The sequence below is a fragment of the Dromiciops gliroides genome, chromosome 5 (genome assembly GCF_019393635.1).
Source record: "Dromiciops gliroides isolate mDroGli1 chromosome 5, mDroGli1.pri, whole genome shotgun sequence".
NCBI classification, from domain to species: Eukaryota; Metazoa; Chordata; class Mammalia; order Microbiotheria; family Microbiotheriidae; genus Dromiciops; species Dromiciops gliroides.
Window position 1 is genome coordinate 235,197,748 of NC_057865.1, and position 27,088 is coordinate 235,224,835.

The window sequence follows — 27,088 nt, forward strand, 5'->3', positions numbered from 1 at the left end:
ACTAGCTGTGTGACCCTGGGCAAGTCACTTAACCCTCATTGCCCTGCCCTCCAAAAAAAAATTAAAAAGAAATGGGTGCCCATTGAATCATACGTGAGGATCCTTATGGGATATACATTGTTTCATTGTACTTTTATTTATTTTTTCAATATTTCCCAGTTACATTTTTTTTTTAGTGAGGCAGTTGGGGTTAAGTGACTTGTCCAGGGTCACACAGCTAGTAAGTGTTAAGTGTCTGAGGCCGGATTTGAACTCAGGTACTCCTGACTCCAGGGCTGGTGCTCTATCCACTGCGCCATCTAGCTGCCCCATTCCCAGTTACATTTTAATTTGGCTCAGCCTCTCTTGGAGTATAATGTGGTCTGTGGTGTGTTTCACACCTCTGGATTAGATGATTCTACAATGAGGTGGATTCAGAACTGGTTGAAAGACTATACATCCGAAGTAGTCATTTAGAAATTAAGCGGCAGGAAGTCTTCTGTGGAGTGCCCCAGGGACTTAGACATTTTTACACTGATTTGGATAGAGATAGATGGTGTGCTCAAGTTTGCATACGATTTGGAGCTGGGAGGGAGAGAGAACTCATGGGATTACAGAATTAAAATACAAAAAGCTCTTGACAGGCTCTAATTTGGGGCTGAATCTAATAAGATGAAATTCCATAAGTATAAATTTAAAGTCCTGCATGAGTTTAAGAAAATCATATTTAGAACTATGGGATTGAGGAGGCTGCAGATTGGCTGAAAAGGATCTTAGGGTTTTAGTGAACCACAAACTCAATGTGATTCATCAGCATCATGTGGGAGCCCAACCCCCTTCCCCCCAATTCGATTTTGGAATGTATTAAGAGGCATATTTTCTGGTATTAAGAAAGTGCTAATCCCTCTGTACTCTGCCCTGGTTAGGCACGTCTCAAGTGCTGTGTTCAGTTCTGGGTAAACAGGGTTTAAGAAGGGCATTGATAAGCTGCTGCTGCACGTGCACAGGACAACATGCTTTATGAGGCTCAGAAGAAGAAACTGGGAATGTTTAGCCTGGAGAAGAGAAGACTCAGGGATCACTCAACCTCTCTGATCCTCAGTTTCTTCATCTGTGAAATGGGGGGAGAGAAGGTGAAGGCGACCTCTAACATCCTTTCTAGTTGATGAGTCAATGAATAAAAGGAATGAAAATAAATTCAGTTGATGTAATCTGGAAATTATAAATAAATAAATTGGATTTATAGAAATTGTAAACAACACTGTACTGCCAATTTTAAGATGTATATTATTTTGAGACTACCAGTTCCTTGAAACAATAAGATAACACGCTTCTATGGCACTCAAAAAAACCAGTCCAATTATTTTTTATGAAAAAACAAAACAGAATTCCAAACTAAACTACATGAATTGAAAATACCAACATGATTAATTGGGGGGGTGGGGCAATGAAGGTTAAGTGACTTGCCCAAGGTCACACAGCTAGTAAGTGTCAAGTGGCTAGGGCTGGATTTGAACTCAGGTGCTCCTGAATCCAGGGCTGGTACTTTATCCACTTCGTCACTTAGCTGCCCATGATTAACTCTTAGTAAGATGTCATTTTAATAATGATTTTAAATCATGATGAGTTTGTAGTGATATTCACTTAGACAAATAATTCCCTCATATAATTAGCTTCAGTGGTGTAAGATTTTTGCTCTGTGAACTTCCAAACATCACATCTCACATGTAGGTGAGAAAGGGGCATGCTCCATCAATATGTACTGTAATACTTAAAAAGATTTATACTTTTATAGAATCCCAGACTTGGACTTTTACTGTACCTAAAATAGCAACACCTTCTACAGTAGTCCTTACTTGTTCGATTTCAGTGATGGGGGAACCACTACCTCTAGAAGAAGTCCATTTCACAATTGTTAGGAAGTCTTTCAATATAGTATTTTTGCTGCTGCTCTTCAATGTCTATCCATTGCCTCTAATCTAGCCTCTAGCTAGATTATATAAGTGTTATATATATATATATATATATATATATATACACACACACATATATATATACACATATATATATCTCATATACATATACACACACACATATATATATATACACCTCATATACACATATACATATATACCTCATAAATGTTTATCGGACAAATGTTTGGTGAATTCTGATCACTCTTCTATCATACATGACATCTATCAGACATATTTGCCCTTTTTAAAAAAAATACCCTTTTCAACTAACAAAATTGTGCTTTCTTTCTCTCATCTCATCCTATTCACCCCTGTTGGAAAAAAAGAAAAAAAGCCTTGCACACTCAAGCAAAACATTCTTACGATGGCTATGTCCAAAAATGTTGCATTCTGCACCCTGAGTTCATTACTTGTCAGGAGAGATACATTATCATTGGTCCTCTGGAATATTGACTCATCTTTGTATTAATCAGCATTTTGGATTTTTTTCAAAGTTGCTATAGTATAAATTATTTTCCTATTTCTGATTACTTCACTCTACAACAATTCATATGTTTTCTCAGTTTTCCATTGAGGCATCTAGGTGGTATAGTGGATAGAGTGTGGGAATAGAAAACAGAAAGTTCTGAGTTTAAATTCTGCCTCATATACTTAATAGTTGTGTGATCTTGTGTAAGTCACTAAACCTTTCTGTGCCTCAGTTTCTTGATGTGTGAAATGGGGGAAATAATAGCATCTACTCCCAAGATTATTGTGGGGTTGAAATGAGATAACATTTGTAAAGTGCTTTACAAAATTTAAAATGCTTAGATAAATGCTATTATTTTTGAAGCTATCTATCCCCTTCATCATTTTTTGTTTTTGTTTTGTTTTGTTTTGTGTCCCCCCCCCCCACCCAGGGCAATGAGGGTTAAGTGACTTGCCCAGGGTCACACAGCTAGTAAGGAAGTATCAAGTGTTTGAGGCCGAATTTGAACTCAGGTCCTCCTGAATCCCGGTGCCACCTAGCTGTCCCTTCCCTTCATCATTTTTTTGGGGGGAGGGCAGGTCAATGAGGGTTAAGTCATTTGCCCAGGGTCACACAGCTAGTAAGTGTCAAGTGTCTGAGGCTGGATTTGAACTCAGGTACTTCTGAATCCAGGGCTGGTGTTTTATCCACTAGGCCACCTAGCTGCCTCCACTTTCCCATATTTTAAAGAAGGATAATAGGAAAAACTTTCTTAAACGCTTTCCCGAAACCTAGGTGTATTCCATGGCATCTCCTTAAGCTACCGGCCCATTAATTCTGTCTGAAAAGGAAAGGCAGTTAATCTGGTATGGCCATACTTGATGAAGCCACCCTGGATTTTACTATCACTGCTTCCCATACGGGTCCTCCCTCAACACCTTTATGAATTGCCGTATGAAATCATCACCAGGGAGCCAAACTTCTGATCATGAGCCTCTCTGAACTTTGCTAAAATAATCCTTAGATAATCCTTTTCATTCCTTGTTGGGCTATGGGTCACCACCTTTGAGAACCCAGGGTCACCTCCACACCCATATGAGGCAATGTCAGACTTCAGTAGACACTTTAATAATATTCTATTCTCCAAAATAGTACTACTCTTTCTGAGGCCAATAAGCCATTGGGTTTTTCGCCTGTCATTCTTTCCTTGAATTCTAGTTTACAGATTGCCTTCCCATAATGTGCTTTAGAATGCGGGTGGGCGGGGGCAGCTCAGAGGTGCAGTGGATAAAGCACTGGCCCTGGATTCAGTAAGACCTGAGTTCAAATCTGCACTCAGACACTTGACACTCACCAGCTATGTGACCTCAGGCAAGTCATTTAACCCCCATTGTCCTGCAAAAAAAAAATGTGTGTGGGAGATGGGGGATGCCACTGAATAAATAAATTAATGCTGTAGTCATCTTCAAACAGGAGTACTAAACTTTTTGGGGTGTGTCCTGGACCCCTTTGGCAGTTCAGTGAAGCCTATAAATCCCTTCTCATAATAACGTTTTTAGATGAATAAAATACATAGGATTACAAAGGAAACTAATTATATCAAGATAGAGTTGTTATTTTTTTCCCCATCCAAGATCATGCAAGATCATGGACCCATGTGAACTGTGCTCAGCAGAGAAAGCTAAAGCAACTCTTATTTTGTCTTCAGTTCCTCTATCTTGCCTCTGACCCTGTTCGTATTGCAGCCCTAGTCCTGTCTTTGAGAGTCCTGTCTGTTAGGTCTGGCTTACAAGAGATAGCCAACCTGAAGAGGATCCTTTCCTGTTACTAGCCAAACGATAGGCATGCCTAATCAAAGAATACCCAATCAAAGGATTCCATATTCCCCATTCCTATCCTGCAAGCCCCAATCAACAGCCCTGTCCAATCCTGAGGTGCCCCGTACCCAATTCACCTCCTGCCTAAATCGAAACTTTTTGTCCATTGGGGATCCACATGGGTGAGACTCCCTTGCTGGTGAACTCAAACTTTCGCTGGTTCCTAAATTTATGGTATTCAGGTTTTGGTTTTAGGTTTCTGGTTCTGGTTTGTTGCCGCACTGACGATCTTACCCGCAGGATTATATACTAATAACCCCTGTTTTAGACAAGTTATATAACAGACTTCTTATTCTTTTTGACCTTTTTCTTTGTCCCTTTCTTCTCTACTTAAAATTTCTTAATTTGTAGATCCTGATAGTGATACTCTGGTAGTAAGACATGACTCCTGACTGAGAGGATCAAGGAGTTCAAAGGGGACTTACTTCGGTTAGCTGCAAAGACACTTTGAGATAGGACCTTGAGGGGGCACAGTCAAAAGAGAGGGAGACACAGAGAAAGAGATAGAGGGGGACAGAGAGACAGGCAGACAGACAGAGACAGAAACAGACAGACAGGGAGAAAGATATAGGAAGAGAGGAACAGAGAGAAAGACAGAGACACAGAGAAAGAGAGTAATACAGAGACTAAGAGATAGGGCATGGCTAGAATGAGGCTCTGGGAGCCTCAGATATGTATAGGAAATTGGCATAAGCCAATTCCCTATAAGGGGAATCATGTCTCTTCCCATTCAGGTCTTGCAGCTCTAGAAATGATTGAGAATGGATCTCCTCTGGGTGAGATAGTTTAGGGGTGTCAGACAGATATAATTCTAGCCTGATGCTCCTCTTAGAGACTGAAGGAGAGATCAGATCTCAGCTGATATCTATCCATGAAACCTGCTAGCTCTGTCTTTATATTTAGACGACCCATGTATATTTAGAAATGAAGGTGATCTAAAACAAAACATATCAAAATATTTTAAAATTTAATATTTTAATAAAGAATACGAGGGGCAGCTAGGTGGCGCAGTGGATAGAGCACCGGCCTTGGAGTCAGGAGTACCTGAGTTCAAATCGGGCCTCAGACACTTGACACTTACTAGCTGTGTGACCCTGGGCAAGTCACTTAACCCCAATTGCCTTACTTAAAAAAAAAATAAATAAAGAATACGAAAGAACTGGCTAAGACTAGAGAAAAGTTAAAGAAAACAAAAAGGGCTAAAGAAAACAAAAAGGATAGTTTTTTAAAAAGCCATATGGGTGAAGAATAGAATGAAAGGACTAAGGACCTCCTTCTTGGGGTGGCTGGGATAATGATAAGAACAGAACAATACTTTTATTGCTCAATTCTTTTATTTCCTTACAAGAAGGATGATTTTTAGGAAGTGAACATAGTATGACCACTTTCATTCAATATATAAGGAAACAATCAGGGCTGGTGTCAATTTAAATTCTGAGCCTACCAAGGCCATAATTTAATGAAAGGGTCATTTTCAGTTGCAAATTAAGAATCTGAGCCTTCCGTACTTATGCTGCCAAATTTTTGGGATTAAAAGTGATTTCAGGATCTTTTTTTAGTAATGTTAAATATTGACATTATATATGCTATAGATCTCAGTATGGGAAGAAAGGGGACTTTGTTTGGAAAAGGGGGAACATGTGGCCCTCTGATCCGTGGTTAATTGGTTGACTTAGGAAGGTTATTGTTAAACTAAGAAGCCTTACAGATATTTCAGGTCCTGCACCTTTTTCTTCCTTGTGGAAAGGTGAGAAGTGTCCGGGAATGTATTTTGAAGGACAGATCCGGGTCAGCTCTTATTTACTGACTTAGTTTAAACCACTCAATTCCTCCTGGCTATTCTATTCTGCCGGTGACCCGTCCCCCCTTGAAATCCAGGGCCGGGTGGAGGTGGTTCACACCTGGTCTCCAATCCCTTCCCCGTGTTAAGTTTTGTCTCCATCCTGTTCCTGCCACGTTCTGCTTCTCGCTTGTCCTGCCAATTGGAAAGCCTTTGCTCGCCAGAGCCGTGCCCCGCCAGAGCAGGTGCAACGCCAGGTAATCGGGCGGCGTGGAGAGCTCCCTCTCCCCCTCCGCGCCCAGCCCGAGGAGGGCGGCGACCTTGGCGGGCCGGGAGGCGGTCACTTCAGGGAACCCGAGCTAGTAGTGGCCGCTTAGAGCTCCCCCAGCCGGGGGATGTGGCATCGGCTCGACCCGGAACTGTCCGGCCCGCGGGAGCCCGGAACGTTGCATGGGCCAGAGGAGCTGCAGGCGCCCCGATAGTCTCGGCAGAGGCGGGGGGAACGTAGGCACCCCGGGGACATGACGGCTTCTCCCCGAGACCCCAAGGACCAGGAGCTCTCGGGAATTGAGAACGGCGGGGCCAGGGTGCGGGAGCAGGGGAAGACGCGGGATGAGGACAAGGAGGAGGAGGAGGAGAAAACTCCTTTCACACTGTCCGGGGACTCGCTGTCCCGGGGGGCGCAGATACCACGGGCGGGGAGAACGAGCGGGGACAAGGACAGCACGGAGGGGGAGGAGGATCCCGAGCTGTGTCCGCCCCCGCGGGGCAGGTCGAGCCGCACGGCGTCCCTGGTGAGCGGGCTGCTCACCGAGCTGTACAGCTGCCCGGAGGACGATGGGGTGGGGGGCAGCTGGGGCCGGGGGCGTCGGGGGCGCCAGGACAGCGTGGACAGCTCCACCGAGGCCTCGGGAGGCTCCGACGCCTTCCTGGGCGGTCGTGTCCTGCAGGAGCTGCTGGAGAGGCAAAGCCAGAGGCACCAGATCCAGTACCTGAGACAGAAAGGTGAGGCAAGGGGCTGCATCATCTCCATCCCACCCCAGAAGCCACCTGCTCCTGTTTGCCCGTCATGCCCCAGCAAATACTCCTTGCGCTTCCCTTTCCCTGCTCATCCTAGACTTCTCTCTGAGCTTCTGGGCAGGTAGAAACTTTAGGAACTGTGTGTGCTACAAATAAGCAAGCCAAACACAACTTGTTCACTTTGTTCAGTTGGGGCTGGTCTGTGAGTATTTGAGTTAGGCAAGAACGCAAATATCCTGCTTTTAAATTCCTTGTTTACGTGCTTCCTTTTAGTGGGTTTAGGGAGAAGTGCCTGTAGATAATTCCTCTGATATGACCCGAGGCACAGGTGCATTCATTACCATGCAGCAGTTTCTCAGCTTTTCCAAAACTGCCTGCAGAAGCCTGCGTCTAATTGACCCCTCTTTCCTTTGGTGGAATTTTTGAATTCTACTTGAGCGGCTGTTCACTTACAAGGATTTCTTGACCCTTTTTGTGTGTGTCACGGATCCCGGGGCAGTCTGGTGAAGCCTATGGACCCTTACTCAGAAATGTTTTTAAATGATTATAGTAAAATACATAGGATTACAAAGGAAACCAATTATATTGAAATACAGTTATCAAAGTAAAAAAAAAGTTCATAGGTCCCATGTTAAGAACCCCTGACTTAGAAGGGTGGAAGTAGGATTTGTAATTTCATTAATATAAAGAGCTTCCAGGTAAGAAAACACCCTTTACTATTGCAAGTCGACACATTCACTGCTATAGTCTTAGGGAGTTACTTAGAACGCTGAAAAAATTAAGCAACTAACCCAGTGTCCATAGTGGGCTTTTGAACCCAGGTCATCTTGGCTCCAAAGTCAGCAACTTAATCCACAATTTCATGCTGTGTCTCTGTTACATTATTTTTTTCAAAATTTTTATTTTCAGTTCTAAATTCTCTCTCTGACTCCCTATCTCTCTGTCTCTCTCTCTCCCCTCCCCCCAATCCACCTACTGGAAAGGCAAGAAATACAATGCCCATTATACATATCTCCTGTTATCTTAGAGATTTTCTGAAGTTAATGACAGAGGGCACCAGCAGAAGAGTGGTTTTATAGGTCTGTGTGATTACTGAAGCTTTAACTTAAAGAAACACCCAAGCTCCTTTCCTGGCTTTTAATAGTGTTTACTGAGGCAGAGTTAACTGGGCATAGCAATTCAGGATCAGAGGATGTGAACTTCATTTCTACCAGAGCCACTCTAAAAGGGCTCCCCAAGTAATTATTTTCCTAATAGTGAGTGACAGTTGTCTATCCATTGAGATATTACAGGATTTAACTGGTACCTTTTGTTGGTAGGTATGAGAAGACTTGAACTGGGAAAATGTCCTTGATTTTCCAGGGGAGAGAGGCCAATCTCGTGTTTCTTTTGTTATCATCAAAGCAATGTATAATTTTAAGGGTGCTGATGTCCTCATTTAGATTTTTCTCACCAGTTCAAAAGGACATGGCTTTCCTGTCCTAATACAGTTATTAAATATATATTTTCCTCTCTAGGAACAACAATCCCCCATGTAATAAAATGAGGCGTGGTGTGGATAACAGATTGCTAGGCAACAGACGCATTTCTTGCAACTACTGTCCTTGTGCTAAATTGACTACAGTAGGAAAGAAAAGAGAACACAATGGCTGTTTGTCTCCTCATTGTAAAAATCTGCCTGACTAGTGCCAGAAAAAATGTAAAAGGAAATGAATAAATCTGTTAGCTTTGTGAAATCTATGTAAACAGCTCTGTTTCCTCTGCTTCCTAGTGAAGACTTTTTTTTCCCTAACTCATTGTTATGAATGGCTCTCTGTACCTCCCCCTGCTATCCGTTTGTCAGCTGGAAATACACAGTTTCATTTTATATGAAGATTTGGCCCGGTTCATGATTTTTTGTTTTTGCCTAATGTTTAATGAGGAAATGGTTTCCTTAGATTACAGTAAGATCCAGCATTAAAATTTATGATCCAGAACTTTCTTGTTATTTTTGAGGAGCCTACTTTCCCTATTGTGGACATTCTTTTTTTGTTTGTTTGTTTGTTTGTTTATTTTAGGGCCGGGCAGTGAGGGTTAAGTGACTTGCCCAGGGTCACACAGCTATTAAGTGTCAAGTGTCTGAGGTTGGATTTGAACTCAGGTCCTCCTGAATCCAGGGCCAATGCTTTATCCACTGTGCCATCTAGCCGTCCCTGTTGTGGACATTCTTGGTATTAATTTCCCTAGTGGAAAATGAGATTTGGTAAACTGATTTATGAAGTGCAACTTTCTTAATAGTTTTTCTTCTAAAAATCTACTAGTCTGTTAGTCTTTTGCAAAAATCTCTATTGAAATCACTTTTACTCAAGGGATAGAGTTACCTGTAGTTTATCTAAAAGCTTTGTTTCCCAGTCATGCACTCTAGTGGAATTAATGTCATGCCACACTGTAATATAATTTTAGAGATTTAGCACTGGAAAGGATCTTAGTGGTCTTTTAGTCCATTCCTGTCATTTTATAGATGAGGGAGATGAAACCTATACAGGCTGAGTCTTGCCTAAGGTCCTCCAGGTGGTGGTGAATGGTAGAGCCAGAGCTTCTGACATCATATCCCATGGTCTATTTTTATTTTTTATTTATTTATTTTTTAAGTGAGGCAATTGGGGTTAAGTGACTTGCCCAGGGTCACACAGCTAGTAAGTGTTAAGGGTATGAGGCCATATTTGAACTCAGGTACTCCTGACTCCAGGGCTGGTGCTCTAACCACTACGCCACCTAACTGCCCCTATTTTTATTTATTTAAGAAACTATACCAACTAACCAATCAACAGTGTAGCTTAGCTCATGTTGAGCTGGGGGAAGGAGGAACCTTGGTAGACATTGGTCATATCAGAGGCTTTTTTTGTTTGTTTATTTGTTTTTAGTGAGGCATTTGGGGTTAAGTGACTTGCCCAGGGTCACACAGCTAGTAAGTGTTAAGTGTCTGAGGCCGGACTTGAACTCAGGTACTCCTGACTCCAGGGCCGGTGCTCTATCCACTTCGCCACCTAGCTGCCCCATATCATAGGCTTTCTGAGTATACATGTGATAGTGGTATCTGTAGATTAAAGGACACACAGTTTAATTATTTTGGGGCTACAGTTAAAATTGCTTTCTAGGGAGTTGAACCAATTCACCACTCTACAAACAATGCCTCTTCCCATTAGCCTCTCCAACAATTGATGAGTATGAGGCAGAAACTCAAAAGTTGTTTTTAATTTACGTTTCTCTTCTTATTAGTGACTGACTGGGAACATTTTTCTTGTAATTATTGATAGCTTGCATTTCATCTTTTGAAAACTGCATGTTCATATCATTTGATCATTTATCTGGACTGGGCTTTGTGCTAAAGATTTTATTTATGACTTGCAGAAAGGCATAGATGCTATGTTCATCACATTGACACTTGACACAATAATAGGAAGTATAGCTAACACATTGACAGGATTCAGAGGGATCTTGATAGATTAATAATTGGACTGGATCTAAAAAGATGAAAGACTATAGGAAAAAATGTAAAGTCTTTAACTTGGATACAAAAAACCGGATTCCATAAATATAAGATGAAGGAGGGCATGGATAGATAAGAGCTGTTCTTAAGAGGATCTGGGGGTTTCAGTGGGCTTAAAATTCAATCTCAATTGGCAGTTGTGATGTGGCAGCCAAAAAAGTGAATGAAAACTTGGGTAGAGTTAAGAGGGGCAGAGCTTCCAGGAATAGGGAGGTGATAATCCTACTATACTTTTTCCTTCTTAGCTTTCATTTGGAGTATTGTGTTCATTTCTGGACACCGTGGTTTAAGAAAAACATTGATAAGCTGAATAATATCCCAAAGAGGTCAAACAGGATAGTAAAGAGTTTGTAATTCAGGGCAGCTAGGTGGCACAGTGGATAGAGCACCAGACCTAGAATCAGGAGTACCTGAGTTCAAATCCGGCCTCAGACACTTAACACTTACTAGCTGTGTGACCCTGGGCAAGTCACTTAACCCCAATTGCCTCACTTAAAAAAAAAAAAAAAGCTTGTAATTCATGACATATGAGAACCAGTTGGAGAAACTGGGCATGTTTAACCTGGAAAAAAAGGGGTAGAAATTTCAAGGAGGACAATTTAGGCTTGATGCCAGAAAAAAAGCTTCCTAATACTTGTACCTGTCCAAAAGTGGAATGACTTGCTTCAGGAGGTGGTGGGTTACCTGTTCTCAAAAGTCTTCAAGCAGAAACTGGATGATCACTTGTCTGGGGATTCATTTTGTCTGTGCTTTGGATACAGACCACACAAATCATGGCTGTTAAGATCCCATCCAGTTTTCGTATTCTGAGAATTCTAGGTTTTTGTTGAGGAATGATTCTTGTTCTTATTTTTTGAATCAGTTCCCTAAATATCTTGGATCTCAGTTCTATATCAGAGCTATTTGCTATAAAGTTTTTTTCTCCCAGTTAATTTTTTTTCCTATTGATTCTAATTGCATTTGTTTTTGAAAAAAAAAAACAACCTCTTTAACAAGTCAACAAACATTTATTGAGCACCTACTTACTATGTGCCATGCATTGTGCTAAGCTCTGGGGACACAAAGCAAGAAAAAAAAAGTCTGTCCTCACAATTTAATGAGGGAGACGACATGTGAATGACTATTGGCAAACAAGATATATACAAGATAGATTGGAGATAATCAACAGAAGGCAGGCACTGGCATTAAAGGGGATGTGGAAAGGCTTCTTCTAAAGGGTGGGATTTTAGCTGAGACCTGAAGGAAGCCGGGAAGACAGGAGGTGGAGACAAGGAAGAACATTCCAGGCATAGGGGACGATTGGGAGATGGAGTGTCTTGTTCTAGGAAGGGGTCAATGTTATGGGATTACAAAGTACACGGAGGCGCCCAGAAAGGTGGTTGTTCAACCTTCCTTCTCCAAGAGGACCAATGACAGCAGGAGGGGGATGTCTTAATTGCAAATGAATTGGATTTAAGTGAGGCAAAGCTGTGCAAAGTCATCAGCCTCACTTTCTCCTCCGGAGTCATTGGAGTCCAGGGGCCAGACATAGGTCAGGATGACTGGGGATGGCCCCGGATGCAGTGGGAGACCATGGGCCCTTTAAGCTAAGGTTTGTCTGAGGCAATACCCATAAAGGCTAGGTAAGAAGTGAGGCAAAAGATAGCCTATTTTCTCTTCATAAAAGAAATAATGGGCAGGGGGGGGGGGGAGACACTCAGAGTTTCTGGCCAGAACTGAAACAAAAACACTGGAAAGGCAGAAAGGGGCCAGGTTATGATGGACTTTATGTTTTTTTTTGTGTGTGTGAGGCAATTGGGGTTAAGTGACTTGCATAGGGTCACACAGCTAGTAAGTATGTAAAGTGTCTGATTCCGGATTTGAACTCAGGTCCTCCTGAATCCAGGGCCAGTGCTCTATCCACTGCACCACCTAGCTGCCCCTATGATGGACTTTAAAAGCCAAACAGAGTTTACATTTATTTGATTCTGGGTGAAAATGGAGAGCCACCTAGGTCTGCCCCTTAGGAATATCACTTTGAAAGCTGAATGGAGGATGGCTGGAGTGGGGAGAGACTTCAGGCAAGGAGACCAATCAAAATAGCTATTTTACTATTCCAGGTGTGAAGTGATATGGGACTACACTAGGGTGGATGCAGTGTCAGAGAAGGGACGGTGCACAAGAAATGTTGGGAGGGTAGAATCAATAGAACTTCGAAGCCAATTGGATGGGGGTATACGTGAAAGAATCAGGGGATAACACTCAGATTTCTAGCCTCGATGACTGGGAGGGTGGTTGTGCCCTTGACAGTAGGAGGAAGGGTTAGTTTGGGAAGAAATGAGTCCAGTTTTGAATATGTTGAGTTTAAGATGTCTATGGAATATTCCAATTGAGATATTCAGCAGGCAGTTGGAGATGTGAAACTGGTGGTCAGGAGAGAGATGAGGGCTGGGAATCAATCATCTGCATATAGAGAGAATTGAATCCATGGGAGTAGATGAGATCATCAAGTGAAACAGTATCGAGGAAGAAGAGAAAAGGGCCCTGGATAAATCCTCAGGGGTATACTCTTGTATGTTCTAAATTTTTTTTTTTGGTCGGGGCAATGAAGGTTATATGACTTGCCCAGGGTCACACAGCTAATAAGTGTCAAGTGTCTGAGGCTGGATTTGAACTCAGGACCTCCTGAATCCAGGGCCGGTGCTTCATCTACTGTGCCACCTAGCTGCCCCCTGTATGTCCTAAATGAATATCAGGTAAAGAAGACTGAAAAGTAGTAGTCAGATGAGGAAAAGGAGAACCAGGGGAGAGCAGTGTTAGAAAACCTAGAGAGATGAAAGTATCCACGAGAACAAGTTGATTGATAATGCCAAAGGCTGCAGAGAGGCCTTGAAGGATGAGGGTTAATAAAAGGCCATTAGTTTGGCAATTAAGAGATCATTGCTAACTTTGGAGAGATAAATTTTAGTTGAATATGATGAGGTGAAAAGCCAATCTGCAGATAGTTAAGAAGTGAGTGAGAGGGAAGGAAATAGAGGCATCCATCATAGATGGCTTTCTGAAGTTTAGTTTCAATTCTATGTAATTAAAATTATCCATTTTATCTTTTATAATCATCCCTATCTCTTACTGGATCAAGAACTCTCCTAATCCTAGTTGTGAAAGCATTTTCCCTTTCTTTAATTTGTGATAAATACTTTTATGTTTAGCTCATGTATCTGTTTGGTGCTTATATTGGTATATTGTGTGAAACATTGGTCAGAACTGAATTTCTGAGAGACTGCTTCCTAGTTTTTCCAGCAGTTTTTGTAAAATAAGAAATTTTTATACAAGTAGTTGCTGTCCTTGAATTTGTCAAATATGATATTACTGTGTTTGATTCCGTCTAGGTCTTATTTACTGAATTTTTTCCACTGATCATTTTTTTCAAATTTTAAAGTCTGGGCTTTGTTTTCTTATCCATTACACCATTCTCTTTTGCTTTGCTGTTTTGTTTAGCTTGTTCACATTTAAACTTAAGATTATCAGGGTTATGTTTTCTTCTGTTTCTTTTGTAGATTTTCATCCCTTTCTTCCATTGTCAGTATTTTGTCTCTGTGAATAGTTTTGCTTACATTAATCTTATACAAAATTGTTCCCACAGCTTCTGCCTATTTTTCTGTTTACCTGCCCTTTTCCATGTTCTTTGGATTTCCTTCAATTTTAAATTTCTCTTTCCTTTCTTCCATCCATTCATCCATCCATCTGTTTGTTTATTCATTTATTTCTTCATCTATCTATCTATCTATCTATCTATCTATCTATCTATCTATCTATCTATCTATCTATCTATCTATCTATCTAATTTCATTCCCTCTTTTGATCCTTTTCTGTTCTTGACTAGTAAAGGGTATAGTTCAACATCTTTCCTCCTCTTACCTCAACCCCCCCTTCTTTCCTTTCTTTTTTTCCTTTTCTTTTGCTGTGACTTTTCCCTCCTTATCAGTTCTTTTCAATTACAGTCTTAATTTTTTTACCTGATTCATGGACTGTATCCTTTGTGGTAAGAGCACTATCCATCTGGGTTTCTGCCATGTATGCTAGGCTAGGTTTTTTCTTCCCTAAAAGGTAACAGACAAGTTATCAGTCTTCATTGTGGAGGCTGTTTCCATACTGGGAATGCCTTATGCCAATGAACTCAATGGTCTGCCTCTTCTCTGTTACCCCAAATGTGGTACAGAATATGATAAAAGCATTTGAGGGGTCCAAAGTGTGAGACAAGGTCTTGGGAGGGAAGAAAGATCCTTTTGATCTGGCATCACTTCTGCATTTAGGGTAGAGTAGTGTGAGTCTGGAAAGGTAGGAGGGTACCTATTTATAGGTACCTTGAGGAGAGCTAAAGAGTTTGAATTTCGGTAGGCAAAGGGGTATCGTACTAATGAGATGTTAATCCACTCCTTAGCATTCCCCTTTTCATGGGAACATTTAACCTTTAGTTCAAATTATTCTTCCCTTTGAACATTTCTTTCTTCCTTGAAGTCCTCTCCAGTTTTTCCATATAATAGATTTAAACAAATTCAGAGGGGGCAGCTAGGTGGCACAGTGGATAAAGCACTGGCCCTGGATTCAGGAGGACCTGAGTTCAAATCTGGCCTCAGACACTTAACACTTACTAGCTGTGTGTCCCTGGGCAAGTCACTTAACCCTCATTGCTCTGCAAAAAACAAACAAACAAAAAACTTCAGAGACACAGGCTGGACTTTTTGTTGTTGTTTAGTTATTCAGTTGTATATGACTCTTTGTGACCATAGCATCCCAGATCCATCTCTTCCCTGCTATATCTCGAAGTCTGTACAAGTTCATGTTCATTGTTTCCACATGACACTATCTGTCCATCTCATCCTCTGCCACTCTCCTCTCCTCTTGCCTTTAATCTTGAGTCCTTTCTTCTCATTATGTGGCCAAAGTATTTAAGCTTCAACTTCAGTATTTGACTTTCCAGTGAATAGCCTGAATTAATTTCTTTAAGTATTGATTGATTTGACCTCCTTCCTGTCTAAGGGACTCTCAGAAGTCTTGCCAGCATCCCAGTTCAAAAGCGTCAATTCTGCATCACCAAGCTCTCCTTATAGTCCAACTCTTCCTTGCTTCTGGAAAAACCACAGCTCTGACTCTAAGGACCTTTGTTGGCAAGGTGATGTTTCTGCTTTTTAGTATGATGTCCAGATGGACACAATCCTTCAAAATGAAGCCAATGCCAAGGACAGCAGAAGACTTAGCATCCAGAATATCTGAGTCATGCTCTCAACAGCTAATGAAAACAGCAAGCTTGTTTTTAAAATGATAGCACAGAATTGCTTATTAGTATTCCTATTGTGTTCTGCTGTCTCTCTGGAGTCTTTTCTGTCCATTTGAAAGTTGCTTTTGATAAATTACAAATGCTAGAAATGTTGGTGCATTCCTTATCTTTTTTTTTGCAAAAATGAGAAACATTGCTTATGATACTTGAAGATCAAGAAAATGCTCAATTGCTTTGAGTTTTTATTTTCAAAGTGGCCAGAATCAGTATTGCCACTTTCATGTACACGTTAAAATAGAATGTCTTTCATGTTCAAGTGCCAAAAAAGGTGTGTGGGTAGATGAATAGGGAGCCTTTTTAGATGTGTTTATGGGTAAAAAGTGGTAGATTTGGGGGCTTATAGCTAAAGTAATATTTATAAAATAAGAAAATATTTGCAAATACTACAGGAATGTTAGTTTCTTCTTCTTCTTCTTCTTCTTCTTCTTCTTCTCCTCTTCCTCCTCCTCCTCCTTCCTCTTCTCCTCCTCTTCCTCAAGTCAGAAATGATCTTGGTTTGTAAACTCACCATTAAAGCATTTTCTTTTTTAAATAGATTAAATTTTTTTCCAATTCCATGTAAAGGTAATTTTCACTATTCATTTTTGTAAGATTTTGAATTCCAAAATTTTCTTCTTCCTTCTTTTCCCTCCCGTCTCCCAAAGCCAGCAAGCAATCTGATGTAGGCTCTACATTACAACCATGTTAAACATATTTCCACATTAGTCATGTTGTGATAGAAAAATTAGAACAAAAGGAAAAAACACAGGAAAGAAGAAACAAACAAAAAAGCAACTAAAAGTGAAAATAGTATGACTTGATCTCCATTCAGACTCCATAATTCTTTTTCTGGATGTGGAGAGCATTTTCCATCATGAGTCTTTTGGCATTGTCTTGGATCATTGTATTGCTGAGAAGAGCTAAGTCACAGTTGATCATTACACAGTGTTGTTTCTGTGTACAATAGTCTCTTGGTTCTGCTCATTTCACTCAGCATCAATTCATGTAAGTTTTTACAGGTTTTTCTGAAATCTTCCTGCTCATCATTTCTTACAGCACAATAGTATTCCATTCATTCATATACCACAACTTGTTTAGCTATTCCCCAATTATGGGCATCCCTTCAATTTCTAATTCTTTGTCACCATAAAAGAACAACTATAAATATTTTTTACATATGAGTCCTTTCTCTTTTTTATGATCTCTTTGGGATATAGACCTAGTAGTAGTATTGCCCAGTTAAAGAGTATGTACAGTTTTACTGTCTTTTGGCCCTTGTTCCAAATTTCTCTTCAGAGTAGTTGGATAAGCTTACAATTCCATCAACAATGCATTAGTGTTCCAATTTTCCCTACATCTTCGCCAACATTTATCATTTTCCTTTTTTGTCATATTAGACAATTGGATAGGTGGGAGATAGTACCTCAGAGTAGTTTTAGTCTACTATGTTTTTTTAATTTTTAATTTTTTTTGCCGGGCAATGAGGGTTAAGTGACTTGCCCAGGGTCACACAGCTAGTAAGTGTCCAGTGTCTGAGGCCAGATTTGAACTCAGATTCTCCTGAATCCAGGGCCTGGGCTTTATCCACTGCTCCATCTAGTTGTCCCTGCTCAGAGTAGTTTTAATTAGCATTTCTTTAATTAGTAGTGATTGAGAACATTTTTTTATGGCTATAGATAGCTTTAATTACCATTGAAGCATTTTCTTTATTAAAATTGTATGTATGATTTTCAGGTAGGTTTAAATATAGGTACTAGTACTACAGTAGACTTTTTTGGAATTATATTTGCCTAGATGTTTAGTGTCTGGTTGATTAGTTCCAAGGGAAATTTATAGAAAGAAGTTAGAGGATGAATATCTGGCTATTTACACCATTAGGATATCATGATTTAATTCAATTCACTTCAATTCAACAAACATTTATTGAGAACCTGCTATACGTAAGGTGATATATAGTGTGGCATAGTAGGCAATGTAGCTTAATGGCCTTGGAGTCAAGAAAAACTAGGTTCAAATTCTGCCTCTGATAACATACTGCCTATGTGACCATGGGTATCTCAGTGTTCTAAGCAATGTTTGAACACTATAAGTTGTAAATTGCTAATCTGTAGCTGGCAAAGGAATTTCCATATGAGGAGTTCCCCCCCCCCCATGAAATCATAGGCCTGGACCCAAAAGATTGTGGAAATAACTGTGGAGAATACAAAAAACCATGGTATATCCCCACTTGCTGTATGAGGGGATCATACTTCTACAGCTGAAGGGAAACTGAGGTCAAGGGAAATCAAGTATCTTGCCCAAAGTTCCACATGTAAGTGGAAAAATATCAGAGGTGAGATTGGAACCTAGATGCTCCGACTCTAGAACCAGTATTCTTTTCACTGTACCATTCTCACTGGTCTTATCAGTATCCAGCACAGTACTTGGCACAAACGTGCTCCTTGATTGACTAAGACCTGAGTTCAAATCTGGTCTTATGTACTTGCTAGCTGTGGTACCCTGGTCACGTCACTTAACCTCTGCCTGTCTCAGTTTCCTTATCTCTAATGGGGATGATAATACAAGCACTTACCTCCCAAGGTTGTTGTAGGGACCAAATGAGATAATAGCTGTAAAATGCTCTGCAAACTTTAAAGCACTATTTAAAAACTAGTGAGTATAGTTATTAGTGGCGAGGGAGATATAACTAACATGTATGGTATAATGTGAAAGTTCAGCAAAGAACAGAATTCTACGTTAATGTGGAGGGAGGGGGCAGCTAGGTGGTACAGTGGATAGAGCACCGGCCCTGGATTCAGAAGGAACTGAGTTCAAATCTGGCCTCAGACACTTAACACTTACTAGCTGTATGACCCTGGGCAAGTCACTTAACCCCAGTTGCCTCGCCAAAAAAAAATGTGGGGGGAGGATGTGTATGATTGAATAGATATATATAATCCTGGGTGACTAGAATCAATTCATTTAAATGGTTAGTCTGCAGGAATTCTTCCCCTCTTTTGATTCCTGGACCTCTTTGACAGTCTGGTAAAACTCAGGGGCCTCTTCTCAGAATGTTTTTAAATGCATAAAAGACACAGCTTTATAAAGGAAGCTAATTATATTAAAATGCAGTTATCAAAATATATTTAAAATTTCTATTATAAAATATGAAGATATATAACCAGAAATATAAAAGTATAGCAATCATTTATTTATATATTATAAACATAATATATAAATTATAAAATTTATTTACATTATAAAAATATATTTAAAAAAAATTCACAGACCCCAGGTTAAGAACCTGTGGCCTAGAAACCATTCTGCAGATAAAGATCACATTTATGTGTCCGTGTGTTCTGATAACAGATATCGGCGAACTGAAGGCAACCCTTCGAGAGCTGACATACAGCATCACTCTTCAGTCGGCAAAGTTGCTTCGTTACCTGAAGCAAAAAGATCGGCTTCTGCACAAAGTGCAACAGAACTGTGACATTGTGACGGCGTGCTTGCAGGCTGTATCCCAGAAGAGAAGTAAGTACCACTGATCCCCTGTAGTATCTACAGCCCGTCCATCCTCTGGGGAGTTTGATAAAATGGTCGGGGCCAGGGCTTTCTATGGAAGCTTGTCACTTGAGCAATCAGACTTTGGAATACTGGTATTGTCACATTCATACAGTGATTCATGATCTCTTTTTGATCTCTATTAATCTTGTTTCTATTCATATCATTTAAAATATTTAATTTGATGTATCATATTAATTAAAATAACTAACAGAGAAGCAATGTGGGTGAAATAGGTAGAGGGTTGAGCTAGGAGTCTAGAAGACCTGGGTTTGAATCCCCCCCCCCCCAGCTCTTGTTGGTTGAGAGACCCTTGGGCAAGTCTCTTATCCTGTCTTTGCCTCAGTTTCCTCATCAATGAAATGGGGAGAGTAAACTTTTAGCCCTTCCTTCACGGGGTTGTTGTGAGAATCAAACAAAATAATGTTATGCAAGATGCTTTGCAAGCCTTAAATTACTTCCAGATAAAGAAAATGAAGTCCAGGGAGTGTAGATGCTTTGTTGGAGGTTACATAGGTAATAAATATAGCCACCACAACCATTGTCATCACTGTTATCACTACAGCTGCACTCCATTCTCTTAGAAGGAGGAAGGTTTTATTTTCAGTGTCTAAGTCTTGTTTCTCATATTCTGGAAATTGACACAATATTCTTTGACGTTATGTCTTCCCTCACAATGCCAAACCTTGACTAGAATTTTTACTTTCCTCTGGATGTTTCTGCATTAGGTAGAAACCACCTTAATGTCTGGTATCAGTAATGAACTTTCCCCCTTATTTCCTGGTTGCTGTGCCAAATGGTTAAGCCCTTGACTTTTTTTTTTTTTAAAAGGAAGTGTTACGTCGAAGAAATATATGATTAGTTCTGAAATAATTATTCTGAAATTCTGATCAAATGAAATAATATCTGTAAAGTGCTTAGCACAAGGCCTCATACACATAGGAGGCACTATATTAAGGCCTATTCCCTTCCTTCCCCATGATTCCATTACCTTCTCTCTAAAACTAAAAGGGGAGAGAATTATTTTTCTCTGTAAACTGAAGCTGCCTCTTAGATGTTCTTGTGAGTAGGGTTGTTTGGGTTGTTGTTGCTGAAGGAGGGACAAGAGTCACAATTTCATTGATATGAGGAACTCAAGATAAGGACATTCCTTTTACTTAGGCAACTGGGTGCCTACTCTGCACCTTAGAGCTATCTGGGGGCACTGATAGGTTGGGTGACTTGGTCCCAGTCACATAGCTAGTATGTATCAGAGGCAGGATTTGAGCCCAGGTCTTCTCAACTCTGAGGTCAGCTTTCCAACTGTGTCCTACTGCTTCTTTGTGCGTGTAGGTAAACAAGTTATAAATGAGTTACTGGATGATGTTCATGCTTTGATTATTATTACTGTGGTTAACTTTAGAAATAAAAGCTTACTGTGCATGAATTTTATAATTCTCCTGGGAATAATTTCATGTATTTTCTATGACTAACATTTCCTTGTTTTTGTTTTGTATTTTGTATTAACATGCAGCATGGCCGAACATTATGTTCAGGTATGATTATACTGATTATGTGTATGATCAGTATATTTTAATTAAAATGCTTGAGGCAGCTTTCAAGAGTTTATGAAAGTGAGCATTTTATTTCTTAATTTTTTTTGACCCATTTGACATGTATCTGCTGTTACTTTTCCACTTAAGGTGTTTTTTTTTTTAATGAAAGTTAATTTTGGGGGGTTGGCAAGTTTCAGACAACGAAAGCCAATGGCTCAGATTCCATTTTTATTCTCTGTCTTCCTCCAAGCCTATTTTTTTTCCTTCTTATCCTGCCCCAGATTTTGATAACTAAGCACTATAGGACATGCTGATAGACTCTGAGTGGGAAGAGACCTAATTGGTTGTTTTGTCCAACTTCCTCATTTTATAGATTAGGGAAACCGAGGCCCAGAGAGGTTAAGTGGATTGCCTCATGACATGCAAGGAATAAGTGGTAGAGCTGAGATTTGAACCCCGAGTTCTCTGACTTTCACCTGTGTAATTTAAAATTCTAAATGTGGGTTCTAATCTGTCTCCCTGGTTTTGGGGGGAAACTGACTAAAATCACTGATAAACGAATTTAGGTTTTTTTAAGGGTTTATTAAAAGATAGTAAAAGAAAGAGAAAGATTGAGAACAGATTTCTTATAACCTGGTAATCCTAGCCTTCCTAAACCTCCCAATTCTGAAGTCCTCTACCACCACACCAACGATCTCTCGCACCAAAAAAAGGAAGAACCCTCTCGGCAGCGTCCGCTTCCTCTTTCATGTTCCCCTCCCAGAAATGGGAGGTTCTTCAAGCTGATTGGCTAGCGTCATTCAAATTTATTGGTTCACTGGACCTGAAGGTGGTCTCGATGTAAAGTTCAAAGTTTTTAGCTTATGAGAACAATACCTTCTTAAGTACCCTATTAAGTACCAGCCAGATGTGCTTACAATGTAGTAAGCCAGTCAGCAGTCAGTCACCTAACCCAATTCAGTCAGCTTTGATCAATCTCCAGGTGGGCCCCTGAATATCTGCTAAATCTCCTCATCTACCACATTCTATTATGTTGACACACACCCTAGTTCTCTTTCCACTGTCCCCACTTCCCACCCCCCTGCCCAGTCTCCTTCCTCTGAAGAACAGTTGCTGAGTGTCACAAAGTGGTCAGAATCTTTACTAAGTGAGAACTTTAGTAATTTTAAAGTGAATGTTCTACTAATTTTGCCTTAGTATTGCCATCTCTTAATTTCCCTTACTGTACTTAGTTTAGGTTACCTATGTCAAAAGTTTACAGTTGAAAGTAGAAGATATACAGAGCAAGAGAAATGGTATATGGAGAATTGAGGGATGGGAATGGAGCCAAGAGAGAGGGAGGGAGACATGCCAAGAAACCGGATGGAATTACTAACTAGAGAATATTTTCAGTGGTTACTAAGCATACTCAGTATGCAGGACATCCAAGTTTATTGATAATGTAATTTCTAGTCATTTGGCTGAAAAACATAAAAGTTCATACTCTATGTGGCCAAGTACTGGAATTAATTTTGAAATCAATCTTCCTAATGTATTTTATGTGGTCAATTTCTAGACATAATTTTGTAGGAAAACCTCAGTCAACCAGAATATTCTGGGAACAGGGTGGAATTTTAATTTAATTTTAATTTAAATGGTGGAATTTTCTGGAAGGTTCCTTTTTCTGCCTTTGTAATGAGACTATACTATGTATATTAAACATTTCTTTGATTCCTCATGACTTTACATTGCCTTGGTGTTATCATTCTTAACATGAATCTACATTGTATAGTATCCTAGCTGTAGAAAATACTGGAAATTTGGCAAAATGTGTAACAATTGGAGGAGGTCACTGCTGGGGAGGGAGGGCTTATGGGGGGATCTCCTGGCTTACAAGGAGCTCAACTGAAGTTTAACTATGGGTATGGGGGAAGGAAGCATACTATTTGGTACCTTACAGTTATTCTTATTAACTAACAATTCATTTGGTTTATCTTGCTGAAGTAGTGTAAATGCTTTCAGAAACCTCTAAATTTTGTGTCCTGGGACAAAGCTCCAGTTGCTCTGCCTTAGTTATAGTTTTCTTCAGGGCTTATGGAAGATTTTTTTTTCCTATTAAAAACTCAAAACTAAAATGATACAACCTTTGGTTAATTTTTAAAATTTTATTAAAAGGTATATAAATATTTTATAAAAATATATTTATGTTTAATATTTAAAACTTAAGTATTATTTATGTGATAAAATCAGTATATTATCTTATTTCTACTACGTTTGATGTAACTGCTTACCTCTTATAGTTGGACATAATCAAGCCTCTTGATTCATTATATTAGGATCCTATTATACAATTATACATTACTAGGACCTTACTATACAGTTATACATTATAATAGGACCCTACCACACAATTATACATTATAGGAAGACCCTGCTACATAGTTATACCTTATAATAGGACCCTACTGTAAGGGCCAAATTTAGTATGGGGAGAGTAAATTGGGCGGCTTGCTGTAATATTGGGTTCAGAAAATGAGAGATCTCTAGGTCCAGAATTTCCCTTTCTCCAAACTGCCTCTTTTTCAGTTATGTCTCCCAGACTAATAAGAAAGGAGATTAACAGACTCTTTTCTACAAACAAATCAGGTTTTATTAATGGGAACAATAATACTACACAAGTGAAGTTAATAAAGCCAGGGGCAATGAGAAAGGGGATAGAGAAAGGGAAAAATATAACTCTCTTCCCAGATGGTTTGAATCTAAATTTCTAGGGTAAAAAGGCCCCTGGGTACCTCGAGTAAGCTCTGCTTCCTCAGCTACTCAGAAAAGCGTGGGTCTGGCAAAAACTAACTCAAACTCTAAACTTGTTTCCAACTAAGCTGGCTTAATGTGCCAGCCTTGTTTCAACAACACAAACTCACCACCACCTGGAATCTGTAGTTCTAAGGAGAATCAGCTTTGCAGTGTCTCCTGGTTAGGTTCCAAAGATCAAACACACACCAGCTCCTCTCTCTCTCTCTCTCTCTCTCTCTCTCTCTCTCTCTCTCTCTCTCTCTCTCTCACTCTCACTCACTCTCACTCTCTCTCACTCTCTCACTCACTCTCACTCTCTCTCACTCTCTCACTCACTCTCACTCTCACTCTCTCTCACTCTCTCTCTCACTCTCACTCTCTCTCACTCTCTCTCTCTCCCTCCCTCTTTCTCTCCCTCTCTCTCTCTCTCTCTCAACCTTCCTTCTTCCTCATCCCTCTCTGAGTTCTCTCTCCCCCTTCCTGCCTCTCTTACAGGAAGGGTGGTTCTATAACTAGGCTGAGTCTCTAATTGGTTTAACATACCCCATGGGCTGTTCCCATTATAATTTGGCCAGGCCCATGTTTGTGTGGGGGAACTCCTAGGTGGGGGTTAGGTACTTTAGTTTGATACTTTGGCTCAATAAATGTTCTTTGTGTTGTTTCTTCTATAATCTCTTAAAGTACACACCCATCTTCTCTTAGGCTTTTAAAGCTTGCATCTTTTTAGTCTAACCATGATGAAGCAAAGATGGGGTTATGAAAGCACCAATTCACAATTAATTCCTTACACTACCATACATTACAGTGGGACTCTACTATATGGTGGTATGGGTGGTGTGTGTATATAGTGGGTAGAAGAGTGGGATGAGGGAGTGGAGAAGAGAATGGGGAACAACAATAAGATCGATTCCTATCTCCTAGGTTAACTTTTTTTTTTTCACTTGACAAATTTTGTTTGACCAAAGCAGACAAACAGAAATAGGCAAACCACAAAGTAGACTCCTTGAAAAGTTATGTAAAACAATGCTGAAAAATGATTCCACTTATGGTTTATGTAACTGTATGCTTTTGTACTATTTGCATTTACTGATTGTTCAGGGAAAAGGCTGAGTGCCTTAAATTGATCAACTGTTGTTTAATGTTGTCTTCATATACATAGTTATATTCAGTGTCTATCTTCTCTTGCCTCTGTTTTCTTCACTCTAAAAGCATTTCACATAGCTTTTCTTCATGTTTCTTTGAATTTATCATATTTGTCATTCCTTAATGTTGTTTGGTCATTTTTAGTCATGTCTGACTCTCCTGACCCCATTTGGGGTTTTCTTGGCATAGATACTGGAGTGGTTTGCCATTTCCTTCTCCAGCTCATTTTACAGATGGGGAAACTGAGGCAAAGAGTTAAATGACTTGCCTAGGGTCACACAGCTAAGAAGTGTCTGAGGCCAGACTCCTGAAGATGAGTCTTCCTGACTCCAATCCTGGCAGTCTGTGGCCTGTGCTACCTATTTGCCCCTATAATAATTATAGTTATAAGGTGTTTACTATGTTCCAGGCAATGCACTTTACAATTATTATCTCATTTGAGCCTCACAACAACCCTGGAAGGCAGGTGCTATTATCATCCTCATTTTGCCAATGAGGAAACTGAGGTAAACAGAGGTTATTATGTACTTATTCAGGGCTTGAATAAATAAGTGTCTGAGATCATTAACTTATGGCAATTAACTATACTGTAAAAAATTTTTTATTTCTTTTAAAATACATTTTATTAAGACCTCCAAAAAAAGAGAAAAAGATCTATTTGTACAAAAATATTTGTAGCAGCTCTTTTTGTGGTGGCTAAGAATTGGAAATCAAAATGATGCCCATCAATTGGGGAATGGTTAAACAAGCTGTAGTATATGATTATAATGGAATATTATTGTGCTATAAGAAATGACAAGCAGGATGATTTCAGAAAGGCCTGGAAACAGTTATATGAACTGATACTGAGTGAAGTGAGCAGAATCAGGAGAATTCTGTACCCACTGACAGCAGTATTGTTTGATTGAAGAACTTAAGTATTCTCAGCAGTACAATGATCCAAGACAATCCCAAAGGACTAATGATGAAGCATACTGTCCACTTCCAAAGAAAGAACCGATATTGATGGAACATAGACTGAAGCATGCTGTTTTTCACTTTCTTTCATTTTTTTCTTTTATTGGAGTCTTCTTACACAAAATGACTAACATGGAAATGTTTTACATATTTGCACAGGTATAACCTATATCTAATTGCTTACTGCCTCAGGGAGAAGGGAGGGAAGGAGGAAAAGAATTTAGAACTCATAACTTTAAATAAAAATGTTTGTTAAAACAAAAAAGAAATTAGGCTATCTCTATTCTATCTCATAAGATAAGGTCTGTCAAGTCAAGTCAAATATTTATCAGTCGATTAAAATACATTTTACTGTTGACTTTATCTTTATATTGTAGTAACTCACCCTTCTCAGTCTCTCTGTAAGAAAGAAAAATAATTAATCAAAAGCATTCAATAGTGGCCACCTCTGACAATGTGCATATGGTATCCTCTCCTAGTAGTCCCTCACATCTGCTCTGAGTGGGGAATGTATACTTCATGATCTGTTCTCTCAGACCCTCAACAGCTTTTCATTTACTTAACTCGTTCAGCTTCCTTTTGGTGGTCTTTTCATTGACATTGTTTTCTTGGTTCTGCTTATTTTAGTCTGCATCACTTCATATACATCTTCCCATCTTTCTCTGAATTCCTCATCTTTATAACTTCTTACTGCACAATAATATCCCATTAAATTATTTTACCATTTTTTTCAACCACTGCCATATAAGAGCCTTTTTTTTTTTTTACTGTTTGTTATGTTTCTTGGGACATGCTCTCATCCAAAACGTAACCAAATTTGTGTTCTCATTTAAACAAGATTCTCTTATTTCTCAGCGCTTAGATCGTCCCCATATTTGTGGTATATGACTATAGCAGTTACTAACTATAGAGGCACAAAGATGATATGCATGAAGCTCAGGCCACATCACTTTTCTGTTTAGCTAGAAAAACTGGCTTTCCATTATCTCCAGGATCAAATGCAAAGTCCTCTTTTTTTTTTCTCAAAGAAACCTTTCACAACCCAGATCTAACCTTTTTCAGATTCTCCTCCATCCATTCTCCATTTCTAGCAAAATTGCCCTCCCTCATCGTCTCTGCCTCTTAAAATCCCTGGCCCTCCTCAGTGCTTAGTTTAAGCACCTAATCCCCTGAAGTCAGTACCTTTCTAAAAAAAATTCCCTTGTTTTTACATTGTGTATATTTTGCATTTGC

At 39.7% G+C, this 27,088-nt stretch overlaps 1 protein-coding gene across 1 annotated transcript in view; it reads left to right on the plus strand.

Moving 5' to 3' along the window:
* Nucleotides 1-6,510: 6,510 nt before the first annotated feature.
* Nucleotides 6,511-27,088, plus strand: part of TBC1D30 (TBC1 domain family member 30) — a 133,168-nt gene continuing 112,590 nt past the window's right edge. The window contains 3 exon segments of the mRNA XM_043967463.1: nt 6,511-6,561; nt 6,564-7,065; nt 19,254-19,418. Of these exon segments, the coding sequence (XP_043823398.1) occupies nt 6,511-6,561; nt 6,564-7,065; nt 19,254-19,418 (718 nt within the window).